Genomic DNA, 27,408 nt, shown 5'->3' on the forward strand with positions numbered 1-27,408 from the left:
GTAAGACAATACTGGGCAAGCATAAATCCCCTCAATGAAGATGAAGAAAAAGAAAATCACGGGGCCCTTGAAAAAAATTCCTCAGATCAAGAGACCACCACAAGTGAAACAAGGTGTGAAAAGAATAAACTCCAAACGATTACATACAACACAAAACCTTTTTAAATTAAAATAAACAGATAAAATGATTCAATAATTCCACTTCTGGGTATTTACCCGAAGAAAATGAAAATATTAATTCAAAAGATATTTGCACCCCATCTATGTTCATTGCAGCATTATTTACAATAGTCAAGATATGGAAGCAACCTAGTGTCCATCGATAGATGAATGGATAAAGAAGATGTGGTGTATATACATACACAATGGAATATTACACAGCCATAAACAAAGAATGAAATCTTGTCATTTGCAAAAACCTGGATGGACCTAGAGGTATTATGCTAAGTAAAGTAAGTCAGACCAAGAATGACAAATGCCACATAATTTCCCTTATATGTAGAATCTAAAAAACAAAACAAAACGAATGAACAAACAGAAACAGACTCATAAATATAGAGAACAAAGTGGTGGCTGCCAGAGGGGAGGGGTGAAATAGGCAAAAAGAAATATACAGAGAGGGAGAGCTGCAATAAAACTACATCAAAAGGAAAGCAAGGTAATGATGAGCATGAGTTTCAGATGCTTACTTTACAGGGAGTGAGACAAAATGGGAGGAGAGACCATACAGTTAGATGTACGTGATTGCCAAGGTCTCAGGTTTTGTTTGGGATAGTGGCTTCATAAATGATTATTATTATACATTAATAATTAACGCAGGACCAATGATGAGACTATATCATAAACCAAGGATTATGATAATCCAAGTCTGGGCATTTGACATCCAAGAGGTAGGGTGGGGATGGGAGGAATCCAAGTAGAAATGACCAGAAACAGTAGTATTCACTGGTAGATTTTAATATACTCTTCTGTTTTAAGTAACTCAAGAAGTCAAAATATTAAAAAGGAATACCAGCATCTGAATAAGGATGATTTATTAGCTATACACAGGAGACTTTTTTTTTTAAGATTTTATTTTTTTGTCAGAGAGAGAGAGCACAAGCAGGGGTAAAGGCAGGCTCTCTGCCAAGCAAGGAGCCCGATGTGGGGCTCAATCCCAGGACCCTGGGATCATGACCTGAGCCGAAGGCAGACGCTTAACCGACTGAGCCACCCAGGCGTCCCTACACAGGAGACTTTTTTTTTTAATTTTGTAATTCTAAAATATATTCTTTGGTAAAATTGCCTTTTTTTAAATTTTTTAAAATTTTTATTATGTTATGTTAATCACCATACATTACATCATTGGTTTTGATGTATGTTCCATCAATAGTGCCTCCAAGACACTTATTGAGTGCCTGTTATGTGCTAGATGCTGTTCCAGGTACCTGGGACACATCAGAGAACGCAACAAAGGCCCCTGCCCTTGCAGAGCTTACAGTCTAGGCTTCCTACCCCTGCACGCTGTGCCCCCAAGCAAGCCACCGCCCCTCCCTGGGCCCGTCCTCGGCTCCACCCCAAACAGGACACCCAGCCCCAACGCCCCCCCTCTTCCCCAGAGCAGAAAGGGCTGGAAGTTGAGTTTTACTAGTAAAGTACAAGGGGGAAGGGCAGAGGGACTGGAGCCGGGCAGTCAGGTGTCCCACGGCCCCGGGGCCTGGGCTGGCTACACGAAGTGCTGCCGCTGTTGCTGCTGCTTGCTGGCCGCCTTGCTGGCCAGGTCCTTGGCCTTCTCTGTAGCTGCCAGTGCTGTCTCCTTGGCCTTCTCCTTGGCTTCCTTGGCTGTCTCAACGAGGGTTTTGGAAGGGGCCTCCCCTTACAGCTTGGCCAAGATGTACTCAAAGCCCTTCATTGTCTTGGTCACGTTGCTTTTGAACCGGGCAAGATCAAATTCCTGGACAGCTCTGGAGACATCAAATAAGCTAGAGGAGACCCAGGCTTCCTGGCAGATTTCGGTCCAGCCGCTGTTATCAGAGTTCACACAGTAAACACATCGTTCCTCCACCACCATCAGCCAGGTGTGGTTGATGTTCCAAGTGAAGGTGGTTTGTTCATTGTTTGCGTATAACACCCAGTGCTCCATGCAGAATGTGTCCTCCTTAATACCCATCACCGGCTAACCCATCCCCCCACGCCCCTCCCCTCTAGAACCCTCAGTTTGTTTTTCAGAGTCCATCGTCCCTCATGGTTCGTCTACCCCTCTGATTTCCCCCCTTCATTCTTCCCCTCCTGCTATCTTCTTCTTTTTTTTTTAACATATAATGTATTATTTGTTTCAGAGGTACAGGTCTGTGATTCATCAGTCTTACACAATTCACAGTGCTCACCACAGCACATACCCTTCCCAATGTCTATCACCCAGCCACCCCATCTCTCCCAGCCCCCACCACTCCAGCAACCCTCAGTTTGTTTCCTGAGATTAAGAATTTCTCATATCAGCTACACAGGAGACTTTTAAAAACGGGTCATATAGTGGACATTGCCACTATAAACATCGGGGTGCATGTATCCCTTCGGATCACTACATTCGTATCTTTGGGGTAAATACCCAGTAGTGCAATTGCTGGGCCGTATGGGAGCTCTATTTTCAACTTTTTGAGGAACCTCCATACTGTTTTCCAGAGTGGCTGCACCAGCTTGCATTCCCACCAACAGTGTAGGAGGGTTCCCCTTTCTCTGCATCCTCACCAACATCTGTCGTTTCCGAACTTGTTAATTTTAGCCATTCTGACTGGTGTGAGGTGATATCTCATTGAGGTTTTGATTTGGATTTCCCTGATGCCGAGGGATGTTGAGCACTTTTTCATGTGTCTGTTGGCCATTGGGAAAAAAAAAACGGGTCGTAGAGTCTAGTCCTGACTAGAGCATGGGACTAATAGTTCAGGCTTGGGCAAATCACTTCAAGTCTTTGAGCCACATCTGTAAAATGAAAGAGATGCACTGGATGGTTATTAAGATTGTTTCTAGTTCTGGGGCACCTGGTTGGCTCAGTCAGTGGAACATGCAATTCTTGATCTGAGGGTTATGAGTTTGAACCCCATGTTAAGTGTGGAGATTACTTAAAAATAAAATCTTAAAAAAAAGAAAAGACCCTTTCCAGTTCTAACTCCCTTATCTATTCGCCAGTGCAAATATTTAATGGGCTGTAAAAAAAAAAAACCAAAAGCACACATTTTCAAAAAATAAAAATAAAAGAAACTTTGACATGCTTTCAGAGTCATTTCTAAATGCAACCATCTTTGTAAAAGTTCCATACAGTTTCCATGATCTTTAAAATGTGCATTTTCCTTCTAGGATGCAGCTCCAATTGAATCTTATTCAACTATAAGTTTTCCTGAAAATAGGCCACTCTCTGGATATCACTGCTCTGAGCACAGACGATGGATCAAAGCAAAGGAAATGTCACAGTCTCCTTCTGGCCTTTTTTCATGTACAATATTCTTCAAATCCACAAGGACCAACATTAATTTATTCAGTCCACTAACTTTCATCGAACATCTCTGCCAGGCAGTTACCTTCTGGTCAATACAGAGATGAATAGATGAATTAGATGTACTCCTGACCTCAGTGATTTTACATCTTTAAAGAAGAGACAGAGGTACAGAGAAAGTCAAAACACAATAAATGCCACAATGGAGATTAAACAAAAACAAATTACCTTACGGGGCTCCTGGGTGGCTCAGTCAGTTAAGCATCTGACTTTTGATTTCAGCTCAGGTCTTGATCTCAGGGTGGTGAGTTCAAGCCCCACACTGGCCTCCATGCTGGGCATGGAGCCTACATTTAAAAAACAAACAAACAAACAAACAAACAAAACACCTTATAATAGGCCACAAAGAAAAAACTCAAAAATCCCAATAAGCACAAAATAATCAAGGCACATTTTCTCACACAAACACAATAAACCTGTAAATGAAAAATAAAAATTAGGTTAAACACTAAGACATTTTTTTAAATTTATTTTGTTTTAAGTAGGCTCCACACCCAGTGTGGGGCTTGAACTCACCACCCTGAGATCAAGGGTCACATGCTCCACCAACTGAGCCAGCCAGGTGCTCCTAAGACATGTTTTATGTTTTGTTTTGTTTTTTAAGATTTTTATTATTTATTTGACAGAGCACAAGCAGAGGGAGAGAGCGAGAGAGAAGCAGGCTCCCTGCTGAGCAAGGAGCCCGATGCGGGACTCGATCCCAGGACTCTGGGATCATGACCCGGGCCGAAGGCAGCCGCTTAACCAACTGAGCCACCCAGGCGTCCCCCTAAGATGTGTTTTAAATGCCTTCTTGGAGCACCTGGGTGGCTCAGTCAGTTAAGTATCTGCCTTCAGCTCAGGTCATGATCCTGGGATCTTGCGATCGAGCCCCGCATTGAGCTCCCTGCTTGAGGGGAGCCTACTTCTCCCTCTCCTCCCAGCTCAGTGCTCTCTCTCACTGTCTCTCTCTCTCTCTCAAATAAATAAAATCTTTTTAAAAATGTCTTCTTAAATAATTATTGGGGCAAAGAAAAAAGTATGATTACACACCATCATTCAGAGATAAATAACAAATGAGAATTCAATCAAAGCTGAATTCAGAGGCAGATTTTTTTAAAGATTTATTTATTCATTTGAGAGAGAGAGTGAGTGAGCGGGGGGAGGAGTGAAGAAAGAGGGAGAGAATCAAGCAAACTCCCTGCTGAGGGAGGAGTCGAATGCGGGGCTCAAGCCCCGGACCCTGAGATCATGACCCGAGCCGAAATCAAGAGTCGGACGCTTAACCAACTGAGCCACCCAGGTGCCCCTTCAGAGGCAATTTTTAGCCTCGAGTGCATACTGACATCATGACTAAGGACATAGGCTCAATTCTGGATCTCTCACTAGCTGTACAACCTTGGGTAAACTGGTAAACCTCTCTGGATCTCTTGTCCCCTCATCTATAAAATGAGAATAGTAATACTGTAAGCATAATACTGTAAACTTTAATGGTAATATAAAGCAGAGTGGTTGCTGGCACCTAATAAACTGTCAATAATATCACAACAAGCGTTCCAGTGGGAGCGGGGTTTGTGACAAGAAACAACTGTCCACTTTTCCCGGCCCAAGTACAGGAACAGGGTGAAGAGTGAGAAGAAGGAGAGATTATCTTAAAGATGAATCCGATTTCATGGGTACCCAAGGCACGAACTATATAGCCTGGCCTCATGGAACCTGGAATTGAGAAACCTGAAAGCTGATAAAAGTGAAGGCTGGTTTTTTTCACTCTTTTCTCCCTGGGCCATGTGCTTCTCTCTGTGAATCTGCTCACTTCTCTCTCTCTCTCTCCTCTCCTCATTCTCTCTCTCAATCTGCAAACTCTCTGTCCCTCCTCTTCCCAGATGGATTTCTATTCCCTCATAGCTTCAGTGTGCGTGTGGCTCATCGCAAAATGAGCTCCTCTTCCCCCACCATCTCTGTAACAGTGATTTCTTAAGCAGGGATGTGCTTCGGAATTACATAGAGTGGTTTTTTTAAAAATATTCATGTCTGGCCCCATCCAGGTTATTCTGGGAATTGGGTCCCTGGTGTATATATATATATTTTTTTTTTTTAACTTTTTAATTTGGAAAAAAAAATCAACCTACAGAAAAAGCACAATAAAAATATAACCTTTACCGAGATTTACCAATCGTTAACATTTTGCAGCTTGGAGGTATACGATTCCATGTGCCCAGGAAGAAAGGAGAAGCAGATATAGATGAACACTGATATCTATACCACCTCTGTCTCTCTGAAGCCTGGCCTCACAGCAGATGGGTAGGCTGCCCTGACCAACCAGCTGTGCCGAGGGAGGGAAGGACGTTGTGTGCTGCAGGCTGTGAGGATGAGGGAGGGAAGGACGTTGTGTGCTGCAGGCTATGAGGATGTCAGCAAAACAGGCTGCAGACAGCCTAGCCAGGTAAACAAGTCTAAAACCAACTAAGTTAACTAGCTAATAAATAAGCAGTCAACTCAAGAAGCTAGAAAAAGAGGAACATCATAAGCTAAGGAAAAGAGGAAAAATTTAGGAAGCTAACAATAGACACCAATAAACCAGAAACCAGAAAAACAGTAGAAATAATGTTTCTAAGAGCTGTTTAAAAAAAAAAAAAAGACAACATAGTCAGCAAACTACTGGCACAGCTAGCCAAGAGAAAAAAGACCACAAACCCCCCTGAGTGGCATGAGGAAGTGGCCAAAAACACAGGCACAAAGGAATTTTTTTTATTATAAAAGAATACTAAGTGAAACTCCATGTAACTAAACCAAAAAGTTTCAGTGCAATTAATATTGTCCAGGAAAATATAAATCAAAATCAACCCAAAATGATACAGAACATCTGAATAAAATATAGCCACAGAAGAATCTGAAAAAGTGGTCAAATAGATGCCCCCTACCAAAAGACCCACATCACAATTCATCAAATTAGTATTAACTTAATTCAAAACCTAACAGCCTCACACAAGTTATACAGATGAAAAATTACAAATAAAACATCAAATAGCAGGATGCTTGCCTGCTCTCCTCCAGTCCAATGGAAGATACCACTAAATGACCACGGCCCTCTTTCTGGGACTTCTCAAGGCTCTGCAAGACAGCGTATCTTGAGTGATTTCTGCCAAAGGCTCAGCATAAGGGAGTACTGGCAAATGTTCTCTCTTTATTACCCCTGAACTGAGAGCCCAATACGGGCAGATACTTTATCTATCTTGTTCACAAGTGTATCTCTAGCATGCAGCACAGCTATCTGGCATATAATATGAACTAAACAAAATCCAGCAATATTGTAAAGGAATAATATACACTAAGATTAGTAGGTTTCTAGGACTACAGCAATGATTGAACTAGAAAATCCATCAATGTAGTTAACATGAATAAACCAAAGGAAATAGCCATTTCATCACTCTAACAGACCCTGGGGAAATCTTTTAGAAAATTAAATATCGGGGGTCAGTCATTAAGCATCTGCCTTTGGCTCAGGTCATGATCCCAGGGTCCTGGGATCGAGCCCCGCATCGGGCTCCCTGCTCTGCAGGAAGCCTGCTTCTCTCTCTCCCACTCCCCCTGCTCGTGTTCCCTCTCTCGCTGTGTCTCTCTCTGTCAAATAAATAAAATCTTAAAAAAAAAAAGAAGAAAGAAAATTAAATATCCACTTGTGATTTTTAAAAGTCTTTTTAGTAGGGGCACCTGGGTGGCTCTGTCGTTAAGCGTCTGCCTTCGGCTCAGGTCATAATCCCAGGGTCCTGGGATCGAGCCCCACATCGGGCTCCCTGCTTGGCCGGAAGCCTGCTTCTCCCTCTCCCACTCCCCCTGCTTGTGTTCCCTCTCACGCTGTGTCTCTCTCTGTCAAATAAATAAATAAAATCTTTAAAAAAAAATAAAAATAAAAGTCTTTTTAGTAAACCAGGAACAGAAACATGAAAAAGAATATTTGAAATGAACAGCCAGTATCAAACTACTTCAAAGAGAATAGCCAGGGCCAACAGATCTCATTCACTGTACCAAAACCAATTAACTAGTCATTTAGGGGAATGTTACTGTGAGGTTTCTGAAAAAGGGTCGTGGCTTAGCAGAAAAAGTACTGAGGATTAACTATGTTGGCCATGGGCATAAGATGGATGCCAGCGTGTAGAGTTGATAGTCCTTCATTTTAGGCAGTTTTATAAAAGTCAGAACCAAGACAAGACTGATCACTATTACCTTTATTATTCAACATTACTCTAGATAGTCTAGACAGTACATGAAACAAAAGTAAGTAATAAGAACCATAAATGTTGGGAAAGAAGAAAATCTTTATCTGCTTAGCTACAAAACCCTAAGAAGCCACTGAAAAACAATGAGAATAAGAGTAGTGTAAGATAGCTTATTACATGAAAAATAAATTCAAATATGAATAGCTTTACTAGCCAGCACTACCAGTTAGATGTCATGCTGGGGACTTCAGAACATCTAAGTGTTCTCCAGAGGATTACCCAAGCAAATCAACTACATAAGGTTTAGATAACTGTGTGTTTGCCTTTCAACAATTTGACTAGATTGTAATCCCTAGAGCAACCACTAAGAAAGTAACTAAAATGTTAAAAAAAAAAACAAACAGGAAAACTAGAATTATATGCTAAAAAATATTAGTTTAAACCAAAAAAGGTAGTAAAGGAAGAACAGGGGAACAAAACACATCAAAAGGGACCTGAGGCAATGAAAACGTATGTCCACACAAAAACCCATACATGAATGCTCATAGGAGCATCATTCATAACAGCCAAAAAGTGGAAACAACCCAAACGACAACCAGCTGATGAACAGATAAACACGGTACATTCAAACAATGGAATATTATTCAGCAATAAAAAAGAATGAAGGGGCGCCTGGGTGGCTCAGATGGTTAAGCGTCTGCCTTCGGCTCAGGTCATGATCCCAGGGTCCTGGGATCGAGTCCCGCATCGGGCTCCTGACTCAGCGGGGAGTCTGCTTCTTCCTCTCCCTCTGCCTCTCCCACTGCTCATGCTTTCTCTCTCTCTGTATCTCTGTGTCTCAAATGAATAAATAAAATCTTTAAAAAAAAATTAAAAAAATAAAAATAAATAAATAAAATAAAATAAAAAAGAATGAAGTACTGATACATGCTATCACATGGATAAACCTTGAAAACACTGTGCTGAGTGAAAGCAAGATACAAGAGCCCATATATTGCATGATTCAATATATGAAATGTCCAGAAGAGGCAAAACTATGCAATGAAAAAGTTAACTAATGGTTGCCTAGGACTATCGGTGAAGGAGTCGGAGGGGGATATAGGGAGTGACTGCCAACGGACATGAGGTTTCTTCTTGGGATGATGAAAATACTCTAGAATTGATTGTGATGATAGTTGGAAACTCAGTGAATACAACAAAAACCACTGAATTTTACACTTTAAATGAGTGAATTATATGGTATTTCAATTATATTTCAATATAAAACTGATAAAAAATTAAATAAAATACCAAAAAAAGCAACCCAAATCTAATAATGTAGAAGGAGGAGGAGAGGAAGGAGGAGGGGGAAGAGGGGAAGAAAAAGAAAAAACATCAAGATCAAGTTAAGTTTGGGCGCCTGGGTGGCTCAGTTGGTTAAGCGACTGCCTTCAGCTCAGATTATGATCCTGGAGTCCCGGGATCGAGTCCCATATCGGGCTCCCTGCTCAGCGGGGGGTCTGCTTCTCCCTCTGACTCTCTTCCCTCTCGTGCTCTCTGTCTCTCATTCTCTCTCTCAAATAAATAAATAAAATCTTAAAAAAAAAAGATCAAGTTAGGTTTATTCTATAAATGCAAAGTTAGTTTAATTTTAGAAAATTAATGAATATACTATATCATTGTTTAGAAATCTTTTCTTCCTTCCTACCATCCCCACTCTAGATAGAGCATACTTTGGGCTTGGCCATATGACTTGCTTTGGCCACTGGAATGTTGACAGACATGTTATGACCCAGACATGAAAGCAGTTGCAAAACCATACTTGTCCTCTTACCTTTCTTCCATCACCATGAGAAGAACATGCCTAGGCTATCCAGCTGGTCCCAGGAAGAGAGACAGATGTCACACAGCAAAACTCTCTAGCCAATCCTAGTTTAGAATGCTGACCCCAGTCAGCCCATGGATTTAGGAGAATTAGTAATTGTTGTTTTATGCCACTGGGTTTTTCTTTTTAAGATTTATTTATTGGGGCGCCTGGGTGGCTCAGTTGGTTGAGTGTCCAACTCTTGATTTTGGCTCGGGTCATGATCTCAGGATCCTGAGATTGAGCCCCTTATTGGGCTCTGCACTGAGCATGGAGCCTGCTTGAGATTCTCTCTCTCTCTCTCCCTCTACCCTTCCCCCCTGCTTGTACTTTATCTCGCTCTTAAAAAAAAAATTGGGGGGGGGGCGCCTGGGTGGCTCAGTTGGTTAAGCGACTGCCTTTGGCTCAGGTCATGATCCCAGGGTCCTGGGATCGAGCCCCACATCAGGCTCCCTGCTCCTTGGGGAGTCTGCTTCTCCCTCTCCCTTTGCCTGTCACTCCCCCTGCTTGTACGCTCTTTCTCTGTCAAATAAATAAATAAAATCTTTAAAAAAAAAATTTTTTTTTTTTTAAGATTTATTTTCTTATTTGAGAGAGAGAGAGTGCAAGCAGGGGGAAGAGCAGAGGGAGAGAGACAAGCAGACTCCCTGCTGAGAGGGAAGCCCATCATGGGGCTCAACCTCAGGACCCTGAGATCATGACCTGAGCCGAAATTAAGATTTAGACGCTTAACTGACTGAGCCCAGGTGCCCCCTAAAACCACTGGGTTTTGATGTGATTAGCTACATGCCACTTTTGTGATAAGAGCTAACTGGTATATGTAGCTACAAAAAGAACCCACAGTAAACATGAAATTTAAAAGTGAAAAATCAAAAACATTCTTTTAAAGATCAGGAACAAGATACAAGTGTCTACTGCCATTACTTCACTCAACATTATACTGGAGGTCTCAAGCAAAAGAACAGAAATCAAAGGTATAAATATTAGAAAAAAAATAGAACTATAGTAAAGATTTTGGGGTTTTTAAAAATATTTATTTATTTATTTGTCAGAGAGAGAGAGGGAGGGAGGGAGAGAGAGAACATGAACAGGGGGAGTGGCAGGCAGAGGGAGAAACAGGTTTCCCACTGAGCAAGGAGCCTGATATGGGGCTCGATACGGGACCCTGGGATCATGACCTGAGCTGAAGGCAGACGCTTAACCCAGGGGTCCCAATAGTAAAGATTCTGATTTTGATTCTGAATGAGATAACAGAAGGTTTTGAGCAGAGAGAGAAAATGAACTTACACTTTATTTTTTTATTTTTTTTTAAAGATTTATTTATTTATTTGACAGAGAGAGAGAGATAGCGAGATCAGGACCACAAGCAGGGGGAGTGGGAGGAGAAGCAGGCTTCCCGCAGAGCGGGGAGCCCAATGTGGAACTCGATCCCAGGACCCTGAGATCACGACCTGAGCTGAAGGCAGACGCTTAACGACTGAGCCACCCAGGCGCCCCCTGACTTATAGTTTAAACAGGAGTATTCCGGCTGCTCGGTAGAGAAGAGGCTATAGGGAGACAGAGGCATAAGCAGAGAGACCAAAAAGGAGGCAGCTTAGATTGGGTCAGAGGCAGTGGAAATGTCAGAAGTGATCAAGATATGGATAGATTTCAAACATTTAGCAGACACAATTTGTTGATATGCTGAATATGGGGCAGAGAAAAAGAGAAAAGTCAAGGATAACTCTGAATTATCTTGCCTGAAGCACCTAATGGATTAGATTTATTGAGATGGATTAGATTTATTGAGATGGCAAAGCCTTAGAGAAAAGCTGGGAAAGAGGTACAAGATTCAAGAGTTCTGTTTTGTACCCATTGATTTTGAAAAGCCAATTAGATATCCAATTGGAGGGGGCACATGAGTGGCTCAGTCGGTTAAGTGTCCAACTCTTGGTTTCGGCTCAGGTCATGATCTCATGGGTAATAGGACTGAGAGGACTGAGTCCCATGTCCTGCTCCCATGCTCAGTGAGGAGTCGGCTGGAGATTCTCTCCCTCTGCCCCTCCCCGCCAAGCACAAGCGCACAAGCACTTTCTAAAATAAATCAATCAATCTTAACAACAAAAAAAAGATATGGGGCGCCTGGGTGACTCAGTTGGTTGAGCATCTGACTTTGACTCCAGTCATGATCTCAGGGTCCGGGGTTTGGGCCACAAGTCAGGCTCCCCACTCAGTGGAGAGTCAGCTTATCCCTCTCCCTCTGCCCCTCTCCCAGCTTGTGCATTCTCTCTCTCTCTCTCTCTGTGTCTCAAATAAATAAATAAAATCTTTAAAAAAAAAAAAGATATCCAACTGGAGCTGATGAGTAAGCAACTGAATACAGGAGCTGAGTTCAGAGGAAAAGTGGGAGAGAAAATGGGAGTTATTAGCATGTGAATAGTATTTAAAGCCTTTGAGTTAATGCCACATAAGTGTGTAGAAAGAAGAGCAGAAGTCCAATGATGGAGCCCTAGGTATGTCACTGCTTAGAGATCAGGAAGATCTAGAAGATCAGCAAAAGAGACTAGAAGAAAGAGCCAATAAAATATGAGGAGAATCAAGAAATTAAAGAAAGTAATCAAGATGTGATAATGGTATTTTGGCTACACAGAAAATGACCTTAGGAGACAATGCTAATGAAGTGCTATGATGTCTACAAGTTATTTTCAAATGGTACAATAAAAATGTATTCTATTCCGTCAGATCATATATCATATACCACATTAGAGAGAGAGACCCAAAGAGAACAGCAAAATGTTAACAATTGTTGAGCCTAGATGAAGGTACACAGGTATTCACTGTGCATTCCTTCAACTTTTCTACCTGTTTGAAATTTTTCATAATAAAGAGATGGTAGAGGGGACTGTTTTGAGAAGAACAGTTAATCGACTATATTCACGAAACTGCTCTTCCTAGGCCAAATAATCTTATATCCCTAGTAGCCAGACTGTGGTCTCTAAATACCATTTCTAACTAAAAGGAACTATGACTCATTGGAAAAAATAGCGATACAAGCTCTAGTCTAGGAGTGCACAAAATGAGCCTGGAACATTTTACCATATCAAACAGCAAGAAACCTTAAGGGTTGTGTCAAAAGGACTCATTCCCACTGGCCAAAATAGGACAATTTAAAAATGATAAAAACAGCCAACAATTGAGACACATCATACTTGTGTTAAATTATGAGTTCATAATGGTACTATTAAAAACAAAACAAAACAAAACCGGAGCACCTGGGTGGCTCAGTTGTTAAGCGTCTGCCTTTGGCTCGGGTCATGATCCTAGGGTCCTGGGATCGAGCCCCGCATCGGGCTCCCTGCTCGGCGGAGAGCCTGCTTCTCCCTCTCCCACTCCCCCTGCTTGTGTTCCCTCTCTCACCATCTCTCTCTCTGTCAGATAAAAAATAAAATCTTAAAAAAAAAAAAAAACAAAACCCTGGCTCAGTCAGTTAAGCATCCAACTCTTGATTTCAGCTCAGGTCATGATCTCAGAGTCATGAGATTGAGCCCTGCGTAAGGCTCCGCACTGGTCATGGAACCTGCTTAAGTTTCTCTCTCTCCCTCTCCCTCTGCCCCCCATCTGCTCACATGCTTTCTCTAAATAAAAAAATAAACCCTGACATTAAAAAATACCTCACTTTTCAAGGATGCAAGGGAACTAACTCACTAAAAGCTGGGAAAATAAAAGGGAAACAAGCATTTTTCTTGCCTTTCCTACATGAAATGTATCTCTGGGTAACAAACAGGTATGGATAAGTTTCTCTTTGTAGAGGAAGGAAGGAAGAATAGAATGAGTATTATTTTCTAATTCCTACATTCCCCCAGCGGACAACTGGCAATGTCTAGAGACATTTTTGATGTCACAACTAGGGGAGCTGCTACTGGCATCCAGGGATGCTGCTAAATATTCTACAATGCACAGACAGGCACCTAACAATAAAGAATTATCTGGCCCCAGGGCACCTGGTTGGCTCAGTCGTTTAAGCGTCGCCCTCTGCTCAGGTCATAATTCCAGCGTCCTGGGATGAAGCCCCTGCATCAGGCACCCTGCTCAGCTGGAGTCTGCTTCTCCCTCTCCTGCCCGCCCCCAACTGTGCTCTCTCTCTCTCTCAAATAAATAATCAAAATCTTAAAAAAAAAAAAATCCTGGCTGATGCTCCTTCTTTCCACTGAACTGACTGACTCTGGATACTAAATCAATCAGCAAGCTTTCCCTATTAGTTGAATGTTTCCTCCTCTCCTTCCCTATTATCCCTATCCTAGTTCAGTCTCTCCTCCTTTCCTGACTGAAGCATTGGCAAGTCTCCTTGCTTCCATAGGACAACCACAGTGATCTTTCTACAACAAGATCCTGGCCCCTCTGCTTGGAATTATTACCACCAACGATAGTAACTCTCAAATTGAGATAAAGGGTCAGATATATGTGAATTATCTATTATAATATTATTTTAACAAAATGAAGTATAAATTCCTAGTGTTTATAGATCTCATACAACTACAGAAATCAAACTTGCAAATTAAATAGTTGTGGATGCTAACATTAAGGTCATGAATGAGTTTGTTTTGCTGAGACCAAACAAGGCCCAGGCACATGTTGTTCTCAAGACTGGCCCGTCTCCACTGGCTCTAGGACGATAGTGAATCTCTCCCACTCTCTCCAAAGCTGTGTGAAACCTTCTGTTGCACGGTGCACGGGCACAGCCTCTGGCCTTCTCTCCACCCTAAGGCACCGTTTGTAATCTAAGATTGCTTTTTCTCTATTCATTAGCCCTGGACAATTAAACAGAACTCGGCTCCATCTCTCATAAACACCGGCCAGGACTCTGTCATTAGGTGAGCACCCACACGGATGCGGACTGTGCTTGTATAAATTTCCTTTCCATCTTACCACAAAAACAGAAATGCAGTACTTGAGAATTTTTGAAAAGAATTCAGCCTTCCTCCCTCAAGCTGTGTCGCAGCCCGTTTCCCTCCGGAGACCGGCAGCCTCCACTCCCGCCGCCCTCCACTCCGCCTCTAGGTGGCAAGCTGCTCAGTGCTGCGCACAATCGCTTGCCCCGGAGGCGCCCGTCGGATCGGGCGACGTCACTCATCCCTGGCGATAATTGGCTATTTCGCCGACGCCCGGGGGGAGGAGCCAGCGGAGAACCGGAAGCGTTGGGTACGGCGGGTGCACAGTGCGTGCGCATGCAGGGCCCAGCGCCGACTTAAAAGAGGCCAGCTGCAGCTCCTCCTCCAGCCTGAGGGGGCAGACCGGATTCCTACGAGGTGGAGGGCGGAACCTCCTCAGAGGGGTCACACTGATAAGGGCTGGGCCACACTGAGGGGAGGAGTCACGTTGAGAGGAGGGGTCACAATGACTGGTGGAGTCACTCTGAGAGGTGGGGTCTCATTGTGTGGGAGGGGTGTCGCACTGAGGGGTTCTGGTACACACTGACGGCGGCAGTATCGTACTGAGGAACGGTCCCTCTGAACGTGGCGGTCTCACTGAGGAAGAGAGGGGTCTCCGAAGGGGAGGCCTCCTGGAGGGGCGGGGTTTTGCCAAGGGGTGGGATCCCACAGGAGGAGGGGCTTCCGGACAGGTGGAGGCTTCTCTGCAGAGAGATAGGGCCGTTTGGAGGAAAGAGTAAGAGGAAGGTTCAGGCTGGGTGGTCACTGGGCGGATACTCTCTTTCTTTGTACTTTATTCGAGGGAGGCGGGATGGAGTAAGGAGGTGTAGGCCACACCAGGGACGGACTGGCCACGGGCTCACTATACAGGCCTGAGGCACCACAACCGCTGGAGAAGGGAGAAAGTGTCAGGGAATCCAGAGGTGTAGGGGTCGAGACCTGGGAAATGGTCAGGCTGGGCCAGAGCGGAGGCCGGGAAGGTAGGCAGGTTGCTGGGCTACCTCCGATTGTGGCTGACCCTGAAGGGTCTACTTTTCTGCCCTGCTGGCCCACGGAGCCCAGGAATCCGGCGGCTTCCTGAGCCCGGCTGTCCTCAGACAGTGGCCTGGGGTGGGAGGAGAGAAAGGACTCCCAGGGCAACTAAAAGACATTTGAGCTGCGCGTACGCACAATCAGCCCGTAATTCCCTTCAGTTATTCAGCTCGGGCCAGAACTTATTTGGCCCCGACGTCCCAGACGCATTCGCCTAGGGTGTCGCGGCCACCCGTTGGGGGTTGCGTACCTGAGGGGGCGTGGCCGCTGCCCGTGGGCCGGACTGGAAGGAGTTAAGCTGAGGCCCGGTTCAGCCCCGCCCCCGGCAGGCCGCGGAGCCTGAGCCCCAGCGGCGAAGCGGAGCCGCGGCCGGCCGGCCGCCCGCCAGCCAGCCCGCCTCCGCCTGCGGGGAGCCCGCCCGCCCGCCTGCCCGGCGGCGCCCAGAAGAGACACCGCCACCGCCCGGCCCAGGCCCAGACCCAGTCCCTGCGCAGAGCGAAGCGGAGCGGCGTCTACCCGGGCCCTGCAAGCCGGCGCGGCGGGGGCGGGCCCAGATCTTCAGCGGATCTTCCATTCTCCAGGGCGGGAGCAGGAGCCCCGGCGTCCCGGATCCGGCTGGGCGCACGCCCATGGCAAGCGCGGCCTGCCCGGGCCCCGGGGACCCTGCCATGTGAAGCAGGCCCGGGCTGGGGGCCCGGCCATGGCCGGGGAACGGCCCCCACTGCGGGGCCCTGGGCCAGGGCCGGGAGAGGCGCCGGGGGAGGGGCCCCCAGGACCGGGGGGCACGGGTGGAGGCCCGGGCCGGGGCCGCCCCTCCTCCTACCGGGCTCTCCGCAGCGCCGTGTCCAGCCTGGCGCGCGTGGACGATTTCCACTGCGCCGAGAAGATCGGGGCCGGATTCTTCTCTGAGGTCTACAAGGTAGGATCAGCAGAGGGGCGGGACCGAGCCTTAGACGGGAGGCTGGAACTAGGGGGCCCAGACCCGGACGACCCGCGCGACCTGGCCGGTCTGCCCTGGACTCGCCAGCCTATGCCGCCCCCAGGTTAGGCACCGACAGTCAGGGCAAGTCATGGTGCTGAAAATGAACAGACTCCCCAGTAACCGGGGAAACACGCTACGGGAGGTGCAGCTGATGAACCGGCTCCGACACCCCAACATCCTAAGGTGAGCGGCCCCAGCCGCTTGCTGAGAAGCTTGCTGGGAGAAGAGGAAAGATCCCGCGGGAAAAGTGGGAACTGTAGAGGGGCCTGGACTCTTACAACCTACCCTCCTATCTTCTCCATCCTCTTCCAGGTTCATGGGGGTCTGTGTGCACCAGGGGCAGCTGCACGCTCTTACAGAGGTGAGGATGGGCCAGGAAGGAGGGGACCCCCACCACCACCAAGGGGAGAGAGAGTGTCAGCGCCCAGTGCATCTACAGAGGAATACTGAGAGGCGGCAGGACCTCCTCCCATGAGAGGCTTCCCTGAACTTCCTTTGGGCTAATCACAAATAAAATGCCTCAGTTGGTCACATTCTCTATATGCGCTATAACAATGCTGTCCAATAGAACTTTCTGTAGTGATGAAAATGTTCTATAGCTACATGTGACTAGGGAGCAGTAGAAATATGACCAGTGTGACTGAGGAACTAAATGTTTAATTTTATTTAAACTTAATAATTTAAATAGTTGCACATGTCTTGGACAGGACAGCCCCAGAATATGAGTGGGGGACCCTAGAGCACAGACTTACCCTTCTGACCTTTGTGATCCCTCCTCCTCAGTGTCCCCTGGCTTATAAGTGGGAGACCTAGAGTACCGGCAGAAACCTTAACATTCATTCCCCTTCTTCCCTTATGCCTCAGTATATGAATGGGGGAACCCTGGAACAGCTGCTCAGCTCCCCAGAACCCCTATCCTGGCCTGTCAGGCTCCGCCTGGCTCTGGACATTGCCCGCGGCCTGCGGTACCTGCATGCCAAAGGTGTATTCCACCGAGACCTAACATCCAAGGTAGGCTGGCCAGGTGGGTGGAGGCATGAAAGGGGATTTGAGGCTATTACATTGTAACCGGCCCATAGATGTTGGAATATGGATAGTAGACCTGTTAGGATGTCGGAGTAGCAAGGCCCTGGAGAATGGGGACTGGGGTGAGGGGGAGCTCTGAGGGGCTGAGTACCACGCTATGTTTGGAGTGATAGATGATGTTGAAAGATTGGGGTGCATTGGAGAACTGGGAGATCAGAGAGGGTTGGGGTTACTGTGGAGTGACAGGGCTTTGGGGTATATACTGGGAGATCAGAGAACAGAAGGTGATGGCTATATGTATGTCAGAACTGTCTGATCCGACGGGAAGACCGAGGCTTCACGGCTGTTGTGGGTGACTTCGGGCTGGCTGAAAAGATTCCTGTGTATAGGTGAGGTGAATGCCCCTGGGCCCCCCCAAACTTTCTAGAAAGTCCCTATCTAAGTGAAGCCCCCAGAGACATTTCCTTTGGAGTGGGGAGGGGGCTGACCTCATCCCTTTTTGTTTAGGGGGGTTATCTGAGTGGGGTGTCTCTGATCACTCTGCCCCTACCCCTGCAGGGAAGGGGCAAGAAAGGAGCCATTGGCTGTGGTAGGTTCCCCGTACTGGATGGCTCCAGAGGTGTTGCGGGGTGAGCTGTATGATGAGAAGGTAAGACATCAATCCTTCAGATTCCAAGGCCTTCCAGAGACCCTTGAGATACTTTTATAAGGCCCCATCCCAAGTTCTTTAACAGCCATACTGAATATTTAGGAGACCCCCAAATTCCCCCTTGCCCCCTCATAGGCACCCCTCCAACGCATAAAACTATCAAGACTTCCCCCAAATTCTGACATATTCTGACAAAATTCTGACATGAAAACCATCAGTTACTCCCGCTGACATTGTCTCCTCCCCCCAGGCCGATGTCTTTGCCTTTGGGATTGTCCTCTGTGAGCTCATTGCACGAGTACCTGCGGACCCAGATTACCTACCCCGAACTGAGGTGAATGATGTCTCCAGGTTTGATAAGGGGGAGCTCCAGACTGGGCAGCTCATAACCAAGGAGGGTTCCCTGGAGGTTGAGGTCCTGACTGGGGGTCAGAAGGCGAACCCAAGGAAAGCTGAATTGAAGGCCCCTCCTCTCTGTCCCCACAGGACTTTGGCCTGGATGTGCCTGCTTTCCGGACCCTGGTAGGGGATGACTGCCCACTGCCCTTCCTGCTTCTGGCCATCCACTGCTGCAGTGTAAGAGCCTCTCTCTCCCTGCCCACCACCCCCATCCATCAGCTGGCAAGGCTTTCCTGTTCCAGGTGGTGGGAGGAAAACATAGGGACCCTCTTTTGGAGCACTGAGTGAAGCTGTCCCTGTCTCTACCCATCAGATGGAACCTAGAACTCGTGCTCCCTTCACCGAAATCACCCAGCATCTGGAATGGATCCTGGAGCAGCTGCCTGAGCCAGCCCCCCTCACCAGAGCTCCCCTGACACACAATCAGAGTAAGTGAGCATGACCTTGACCCAACTGAATTCCTTCTGCCTCTTCCTTAGAACTCAGGGGATTAAGACTAAGTGTATTTATTAGTTGGGGGATGTGGGGGTATGAAAGATATTTTCATAAAATAAGATATTTTCAAATTCTAGAGCCAAGGGAGGGGAAGAAGGAAAGAAGAGGTAAAGGAGGGCTAGAGGTGACATCTCCCCCTGTCCAAAGTACCCAATGGGACTCCCTTTTGTAAGCTCTAGTCCCACCAGCCTCCTGGTGAATAATGAGGCCTCAGGGAGCCATGATCAATGCTGAGAACAGTAACCACAGACTTCTCTGTCCACAGGGTCTGTTTCAAGAGGGGGTCCCTCTGCCACACTTCCTAGGCCAGACCCCCGGCTTTCCCGAAGCCGGTCAGACCTCTTCCTGCCCCCGTCACCAGAATCACCCCCCAACTGGGGGGACAATCTGACTCGTGTCAACCCCTTCTCACTCCGGGAAGACCTCCGGGGAGGCAAGATCAAGCTGTTGGACACACCCAGCAAGCCAGTCGGCCCCCTGCCCCTTGTTCCACCATCACCACTGCCCTCCACGCAGCTGCCCTTGGTGACCACTCCAGAGACCCTGATCCACCCTGGGACACCTGCCCGTCGCTGCCGCTCGCTCCCATCATCCCCTGAGCTCCCCCGACGTATGGAGACAGCACTGCCAGGTCCTGGCCCTCCCAGTATGGGCCCCTCGGCTGAAGAAAGAATGGAGTGTGAGGGCAGTAGCCCTGAGCCAGAACCCCCAGGACCAGCTCCCCAGCTGCCCCTGGCCGTGGCCACAGACAACTTCATCAGCACTTGTTCCTCAGCCTCCCAGCCCTGGTCCCCTAGATCGGGACCTGTCCTTAACAACAACCCCCCAGCTGTTGTGGTGAACTCCCCACAAGGCTGGGCTGGGGAGCCATGGAACCGGGCCCAGCATAGCCTGCCCCGGGCAGCAGCCCTGGAGCGGACAGAACCCTCGCCGCCCCCTTCAGCTCCCCGGGAGTCTGATGAGGGACTGCCCTGCCCCGGCTGCTGTCTTGGCCCTTTCAGCTTTGGCTTCCTGTCCATGTGCCCCCGCCCCACACCAGCTGTTGCCCGCTACCGCAACCTGAACTGTGAGGCGGGCAGTCTCCTCTGCCACCGAGGGCACCACGCCAAGCCTCCCACACCCGGCCTGCAGCTGCCCGGGGCGCGCTCTTAGCAGTGGGGCCTGTGGTCTCTGGCCTCCAACTTTGGCCTTCAGGAAGCCCCGTGAGGACAGAGCACACATGTTGGACAGTGCCAGCCCCAGATGGGCTGACCGGCTCTTCTCCCCGTGTAGGGGAACCTCAGCATGGATTCAAGGGACAGAACGTTTCCTATCCAGCCCCTGGGCTTGCTCTCCTGTGGGCGATCACTGAACCAGACAAAGCATTGCTGACACATGAGACTAACACGTGCAATTATTTAAAAATATTTCAATAAAACTGCCTGGCTGGCTCCGGGCTGCCCCTATCCACTCAGTCCATGCGCCCTCCTCCACCCCCCTGCAATTCCACCATAGGAAGTTCTTGGGGAGGCCAAAATCTAACGACTTCTTCACCCGTTTCCCAGGAACAGTCCAGTTTCTGGGGCAGGATTTCAAGCAGGCAGCAGGCTGGCTGGAAGTGTTGGGCATGGATCAGCCCTTGCCTGGGCACTGCCCAGGCAGAGTGACGGGACGCTGGAGGGAGATGATCTTAGGACCTGCAGACTGCAGTTAGGGGTGAGGGGTACAGGCTCTTGTTGGCAAGAGTACCTATAAGAGTAAAGCACCAGTGAGCTCTGCAGTTGACTGTTACTAAGAACATTCATCCAGCTCATCCCACCTCCCTGGACAGCCACATCACCAGCCTCCCTTCAGTTCCAGACCTTTCCTGCCTGACCCCAGGACCCCCCTTACATAAGCAGACCAAGACCTTGAAGGCTGTAGAGGTGACCGTCACTCTCAGGAATAAGTTTTACCCCTGGCTTCTGAGCCCTTGCTCTGAGTTCCTCTCCCTCCCTCGTCCCCAACTCCCATGCCTCAGTCGATTTGTCATGCTTACCCAACTCAGGGCGAAAAGTGGTCCCTATCTGGATGCTTGAAAGCTGCCATCTCACAGATGCAGGGATGAGGAGAAGTACAGTCGTCCCACAGCATTCTTAGCCACTTGCTTTGTACCTTGTAACATCCTGAGCTTTGACCATAATACATAGATTGGCGAGGTAGAACTGGGTTAAGCCCTGCCCCTCCTCTCCCACCCTCCCTTCTCTCCCCTTGCCCTGCATTAAACACAATGAAGTTCTAACTTGCCCTGCCTGCCTAAGGGCAATGTTTGGGTATGGTTCAGGGACAGATGTCTACTCTAACTCAAAGAGGCTTTAGGACCAGGGGAGGGAAAAATCACCCAAGATATTAAAGATGGAAACTCCATAGGGAACATAGGAGATGACTCCCCTCTTTCAGGGTCCCTGGAGTTGATCTTCAGAGTTATCCCACTGCTCCCTCACTTCCCTGAGGCAACTATAGTGCCCCAAGAGGCCCTGACTGAGAAAGTGCCACCTCAGTTTGGGTAGCCTTGTCAAGAGATGGGAAGTTAGAATGCCAGGGTTCATGAGCTGTGAAGTCCTAGCTAAAGCCTCAGCTTCTCCCTCTGAGAGAAAGACGACATAGGTCCCAACTCAGTAACTTAAAAAAAAAAAAAAAAAGTGCCTGGGACTGCCAGGTACTGGGAAGGGGCCAGAAAAGAAGACTGTCCTAAAGAGTTTTAAGTAAAGGGAATGGACAAGTAGGCAATTACAATATTGACTTGTGAAAGAGTTTTGAGAGCAGGACCTCCCAAAACTTTGGGAGCAGGAGGGGAATCTCATTACTATGTCTTTATGAAGGAATTATGGAGTTGAATATGTCCAGAAGTCCTAACAGACTTACCGAAAGACCTGTTTACCATCAGCCTGCTGCGACCTCTTAAAGCTGGAAAGAGCCCAAAATGAACCAGGCGGACTAATTTGTGTCAATATCTTCCTTGCACTGTTGGAGTTTGTAAGCTGAGGGGAGATTCAGAGAGACAAGAGGTATGTGGAGAACGATGAGAAATATTCCAGTGCAGGGGGGGCGGTGTAGGGAGGAGGGGATGTGGGCCGATGGAAGAAAATGAGCACTAGAGGGAGGTCTCTGAGCTTTGACAAGAGGACTGTCTGGCGCAAGACATCAGCTCATCGGTGACCTGTCCCTGCGGCCTTCGAGCGCCAGGTTGTAGATGCAGGCTCGCCCTTCAGTTCACCTCCCAGCTGGGTAAGAATTTCTGCCAGCCTTTGAAGGGGAGTCGTTCCATGGGCTGCTCTGGTCATAAGGAGCCAATCCCAACAATCCAGCCCACCAGATATGGGACCTCTCTGCCTGAGAGGCCAAGAGAGTCAAAGAAGCTGTTAAGCAGCCCTGGGAAGGTGACCAGAAAGCTGAGATGAGAAACAGTTTCAAGTAAAGATGGTTCATGAGCTTTGACTCTAGTGCCAACACCGGCCGGTTGGTAGGGGCCACCTGGAGCACTGTGCTGAGAAGCTGCATGGCCAAGGAACATGTGCCCTGTGTGCATTGCTGTTCCTGACTCGATGACATCTATCCCTTTACCTAACAGTACCCGCTACAGTCTGTGAATAAGGTATGCTTACTGAAAAAGAATAAGAAGTGTCACCGAATGCGGCCAGGTCAGAGGACAGAGATTTACAGTGGTTTTGGCTCTCCTCCCAACTTCTCTCCGTATATGAGATGTAAAAGCAGCTCCTCTGGTTCAGTATCCATCCCACGGGACAGCAGGTATCTATAAACCAGAAAGAAAGTGACAGCACAGCCCAGACCCAGGAGGGAGATCTCCTCATTTGGGATGAAAGTGACGATTCCTCAGTCTGGTTGCTAACAGTGCCCACCTTGGTCTAGTCCCGGCACCTTCACTGACATCTAGCCCTTCATCTTTGCCATCTGTCTTTGGCATCCCCTGGGAATGCCATTCCTATTCATATTTAGTAAAAGTCTTTAATATTCACAACCTCACTCCTTAACAGTCTAGGAGGTTTATTTTAATAGGGTGGTGATACTATTCCCAATTTCTGAATGATTGCAGTCTCCCCCCCACACTTTGGCTGACCTCACCTGGGCCCCCCATAAGTGTTCAATTGGCCTCTTAATCATCCCAATCGCTCCCTAAAGCATTCCTCGCTGCATATTCAAAACTTGATCACACCCTCCAAGCTGCTAGCCACCTCCTTCCCTCTCACCACTCTTCTACAAGTAATAACCTTGGTTGCTGTTCTGCTGAAATTGTCAGACTCTTGATGTGAACTCTCTCCCTTTCCTTCCCTTCCACCCCAAAACCTGCCTCTGCTCTGTTCCTCAGTTCCTATCTCTAAGCAAGAAACATCCCTCTTTCTTTCACAACCCATACCCCAATCTGTGCTCCTGATCGCAGCCCACCTCTCTCATTGCTTTATTCCAGGAGTCCTACCTGCGGCACTCAAAGATCCTTCCTTCCTTCCTTCCTTCCCCAGCTCCCTCTCTTCTGTCTACATTGTCTCTTGTCCTCACCCAGCTACCCTCTTGAATTTCTGTCCTATGGCAACTAAAAGGATACAAAGTCAGTGCGGCCAAATGGAAGAGGGTGAGAGGGTAAGTGGCATGCTGAAAGGTAGGCAGGGACCTTGGAAGCCAGGCTAAGGATTTTTTTATTTTCATATTACAAGGAAGAGTAAGTCAATGTAGGGTTTTACATAGAGAAGTTTTGTTCACTGGCTATATCCCAAGTGCTTGGGCACAGTGCTTGGACGTATGGTATGTATGCCATAACTTTTGATGTAATTAACTGGAATGACATGATCAGATTTTTGTTTTTAAAGGATTACCCTGGCTGCCACGTGACAAGTGGATGGGGGGAGGGGGAGAGCGATGTTTAGGAGAAATGATGCAGCAAGCCATTGCAGTGATCCTTGCAAAAGATGGGGGTGGGCAGAAATGAGAATGGACTCGGTGGTGGAAAATGGAGGAAATTCTGACGGAGCAGGGCACCTGCTAAAAGTGCGAGAGGATGGGAGGCTAAGGAGCTCACACGGAGAGCAAGCCAACCACTGCACAGCTGCCAGGCGGCCCTGAGGAACGGGCTGAGGTTGACACTAGAGTTTTGGTGGCACCAAGCAGAATGATAACACAATACGGCACACCTGGGTGCGGCAGGGGCAAGGGGGGAATTCATCCAGAGTTGAGATATTGCCACTCTGGTGCACCAGAAAGACAACAGAACAAAGGAGCCAGTGGCTAAAGTGATGGGCCCCAGAAGGCAAGATGGGCAGACAGAGAAGTGACAGCCGAGGCAAAGGGAGGAAACGGGAGACAGTGGGTTGGAGGCATCAATGAGGTTGAAGAAGAAGTGTGGGGAAAGCCTGGAGGAGGCAGCTGTAGTCAGAGTGGAGGTCTGAAACCAGCCTTCCAGCAGAAGAGCTGAGGTCTGGGGTGCAGCTGAGGGAATAGCCTGCGGGGGGGGGGGCGGGGACTGAGGAGTCTCCCGATGCCCCCTGAGCTAGACAGAGCCGAACCTGGACCATAGGTAACCGGTGCATGAACATTCCAGTCACCTTGGGCCTGGCTCCCTGCCTGAACCTCAGCCTGCTTCTTGCACAGCCTCTCCCCTTTTCTGTGGCCCCCTCCCTCCTCCCCACATACTGCCTGGGCTCCTGCCTTCAAAAGAGATGAACTCTCCACCCCAGCTCCCTCTCCCACCTCACCCCCACCCACCTCATTGTGAGTGCCACCCACACCTGAGAGCTTCAGCTACCTTGCCCCACCGCCACACCGCACGTCATCAATCAGTAATTCTTAACCCTTGGGGAATCTCAGATGTAGTGAGAAATAATTAAAGCTATAGACCCTCTCTTTAGAAAAATGTGCAAACAACCAATTCCACGTCCCAACTCAGGAGGTTCCCAGATCTTTGACACTGATATCAAGGGCAGAGACCCAAGCTTGGTGGTTTGGACAGTGTGATCTGCATTTCCAGCAGCCACCCTCCTTCCTCCTTCAGGATCTGCCTGAGAGTTCTGTGAGCCGCCCTAAATCCAGAAAGCAGCTTGATCCTCCTCTCTGCTGGCCACCACTCTCACTTGCTATCCCTTTCCTCAACAACTCAATGGCCCCCTGAAAGATAGACCCCTGCCACGAGTGTCTCCTCACTTCAATCCATCCCTCAGAGCAGACCCTCCCATCTCTCCTCTCCCAGAGCGGATACCTGCTGAGGGGCATGTGAATAAGGGCTTCAATGTGTCCTGCATGCTGCTCAGCCTCTGCTCCAAGGTCATCCTCTGCACCTCCTTACTTTGCAAGGCCTCCTTTGTCTTCTCCTTCTCAGACCAGCAGGCCTGTAACTGCTCTTGGGTAGCCTGGCAAACCTTCTGTTCCTCCTGTAGTGCTTCCTGACTCTGGGCTAGTTCCCTCCTGGACTCCTGCAGATCCTCTTCCTTCTTCCCCAGCTGGGTTATCTTTAGGTGGAGCTGCTGTCTCAGGCTGCTGTTAGTGGTTTCCAGAACACTGTTCGTCTGCTGGAGCTGCTGAGACACCTGCAGATCTGTTCCGCCATAATGAGAGATTTGGAGGACATCTTCTTGAGCCATGCCCTGGTGCCCTGAGACTTCAGCATCAGTCCTTTTTCTGATTCTTGCAAATTTTTGCAAAACAGGCTGAAATATAAGATCTGACTGCCTCAAGCTTAAGGAGGTACTGGATTAGGTAAAGAAAATTTAGGAAGACACCACACTCTAAAACAGACCTGGCTAGAAACTAGACGAAAAGCTAAGGATATGGTGGTAGTGACTCTGGGCCCTGCCCAGAGGAAGGGCAGCTGTTGGGGAGAGTAGGGGAAAAAATTGCTTGGGGCAAGTGGGAAATGGGGAGCAGCCATACTCACAGCGCACTCCCAGGCAGATGGCGGCCACCCCTAACAGCAGGCAGGTGAGGAGCAGGCCGAGAAAGAGGTACTGCGTACAGGCTGCGCGGCCTTCGGGAGACAGTGGGATGAAGGGCAGAGAGCCCCAGGAAAGTTTAGAGACTGAGGGGCTGGGTGGGTGGGGGATATTCATGGGAAAGAGCACCCTCAGAGGATGTGGTGCCGGCATGGTGGGTTTTGTGGGGTAGTGGATTTCCGCAGGTAGCGGAAGGAAGATGTTCCAGAATAAGGGCTGGGATCGTTACTGGTAAGGATTGAGGGGCGCTACCCGGTAGGATGGGAACTAAATCTCAGACGGTGACAGAGGACGGGGGTATGTGAATGGGGACCACCGTAAAGGGGGAGGAGGGAGGATCTGGGTCAACCTGTGGGAATGATACATATGGGTATAGGGGTCAAAGAGGCAGTCCGGAGGGCTGCTCCCGGGCTCACTCTCGGTACCGGACCCGCACACCGCCGGGCCCAGCACCAGCCCCGAGGGACCGCGCCAGCACCGTACTTGGTGTCAACCCCGCGCGGCGTAGCGGGGTCGGCGAAGTGAGAGAGGCCGCCCCGCCCGAGGCCCCGCCCGAGGCCCCGCCCCGCCCCGCTCCGCGAGCCAGAGCGCCAGCTGGGGCGCCGGGGGCGCGCGCAGGCGGGGAGGGCTGGGTACTCACCCGCGAGGAGCCTCCCGGCAGCTGGTGACGTCACGGAGCTCCAGGAAGCAGTTGGCTGCTCTGACTGGAGCCCTGAGGACCCGCAGCAAGTCCAGTTTGAAGACGGGAAGCCCCGGGAAATTCCCCTTCTTTCCACCCTCTCCCCCTCCAGTCTGGCCCGAGAAGCCTTCTGCGACATCCTGAGATGCTCTGGGACACCCTTAGCACTCACTCTCCGGAGTCCCGCATCTCCCCCAGGACTCTTGTGTTTCTCCTGGGTCTTACTACATCCTCTCCCCCGGGACCCCTTCCTCTCCCTCCTGGGTCTCCCCTTAGGTTTTACGCAGCACCCCCCCATCGGCCTGCCCCAAACCTTCTCCCGAGAAGTGCTCTCATCCCTCTCCCCTACCCTCTTTTCTCTGTCCCGTGACTCCCCATTTCCCATTCGAATTCATCTCCACAGGGGCTGCCCTGATCTCTCCTAGGAGCCCTTTTCTCCCCACTGGGACCTCCACCTTGCCCCGGGGAGCTTTATTCTTCCTTGGTTCCCATTTATCCAGGGCTCATTCTTCTCTTTCCTTTTTTTTTTTTTTTTAAAGATTTTATTTATTTATTTGAGAGAGAGAGAATGAGAGAGAGCACATGAGAGAGGGGAGGGTCAGAGGGAGAAGCAGACTCCCTGCCGAGCAGGGAGCCCGATGCGGGACTCGATCCAGGGACTCCAGGATCATGACCTGAGCCGAAGGCAGTCGCTTAACCAACTGAGCCACCCAGGCGC

General features: G+C 48.6%; 2 protein-coding genes and 1 long non-coding RNA gene across 3 annotated transcripts; 1 reads left to right on the top strand and 2 right to left on the bottom strand.

Moving 5' to 3' along the window:
- Positions 1-1,286: 1,286 nt before the first annotated feature.
- LOC115937044 (uncharacterized) lies at positions 1,287-14,872 on the bottom strand. Its single transcript, XR_014140038.1, has 3 exons — positions 14,474-14,872; positions 3,698-3,816; positions 1,287-2,958 (listed from the first exon to the last, which is right to left on the bottom strand). It is a non-coding gene; the product is annotated as an uncharacterized LOC115937044 (long non-coding RNA).
- Positions 14,873-15,151: 279 nt separating this feature from the next.
- TESK1 (testis associated actin remodelling kinase 1) lies at positions 15,152-20,503 on the top strand. The gene is made up of 10 exons (XM_006747473.3): positions 15,152-16,426; positions 16,551-16,672; positions 16,802-16,850; positions 17,354-17,500; positions 17,822-17,904; positions 18,074-18,164; positions 18,415-18,498; positions 18,651-18,740; positions 18,877-18,991; positions 19,324-20,503. The coding sequence occupies exons 1-10, from the start codon at positions 16,208-16,210 to the stop codon at positions 20,208-20,210; spliced, it is 1,887 nt and encodes a 628-aa protein (XP_006747536.1). The 5' UTR covers positions 15,152-16,207; the 3' UTR covers positions 20,211-20,503.
- Positions 20,423-26,829, bottom strand: CD72 (CD72 molecule). Its single transcript, XM_081803135.1, has 7 exons — positions 26,652-26,829; positions 25,957-26,046; positions 25,282-25,617; positions 22,682-22,830; positions 21,942-22,057; positions 21,076-21,207; positions 20,423-20,786 (listed from the first exon to the last, which is right to left on the bottom strand). Exons 1-6 carry the CDS (start codon positions 26,827-26,829, stop codon positions 21,081-21,083), a joined length of 996 nt encoding a protein of 331 aa, XP_081659261.1. The 3' UTR covers positions 20,423-20,786; positions 21,076-21,080.
- Positions 26,830-27,408: the final 579 nt, after the last annotated feature.

This window comes from Leptonychotes weddellii, chromosome 14 (assembly GCF_054177405.1).
Source record: "Leptonychotes weddellii isolate Sample4059 chromosome 14, ASM5417740v2, whole genome shotgun sequence".
NCBI classification, from domain to species: domain Eukaryota; kingdom Metazoa; phylum Chordata; class Mammalia; order Carnivora; family Phocidae; genus Leptonychotes; species Leptonychotes weddellii.

What these genes read in the sequence shown, in the direction of transcription:
- TESK1 (XM_006747473.3), top strand. Translation starts at nt 16,208, where the DNA reads ATGGCCGGGGAACGGCCCCCACTGCGGGGCCCTGGGCCAGGGCCGGGA. An exon ending in CGACACCCCAACATCCTAAG is followed by an intron (nt 16,673 to 16,801) that starts GTGAGCGGCCCC and finishes ATCCTCTTCCAG; the next exon opens with GTTCATGGGGGTCTGTGTGC. An exon ending in TGGCCATCCACTGCTGCAGT is followed by an intron (nt 18,741 to 18,876) that starts GTAAGAGCCTCT and finishes TCTACCCATCAG; the next exon opens with ATGGAACCTAGAACTCGTGC.
- CD72 (XM_081803135.1), bottom strand. Translation starts at nt 26,829, where the DNA reads ATGTCGCAGAAGGCTTCTCGGGCCAGACTGGAGGGGGAGAGGGTGGAA. An exon ending in TGCCGGGAGGCTCCTCGCGG is followed by an intron (nt 26,047 to 26,651) that starts GTGAGTACCCAG and finishes TGTCTCCCGAAG; the next exon opens with GCCGCGCAGCCTGTACGCAG. An exon ending in CATCTGCCTGGGAGTGCGCT is followed by an intron (nt 25,618 to 25,956) that starts GTGAGTATGGCT and finishes ATGGCGGAACAG; the next exon opens with ATCTGCAGGTGTCTCAGCAG.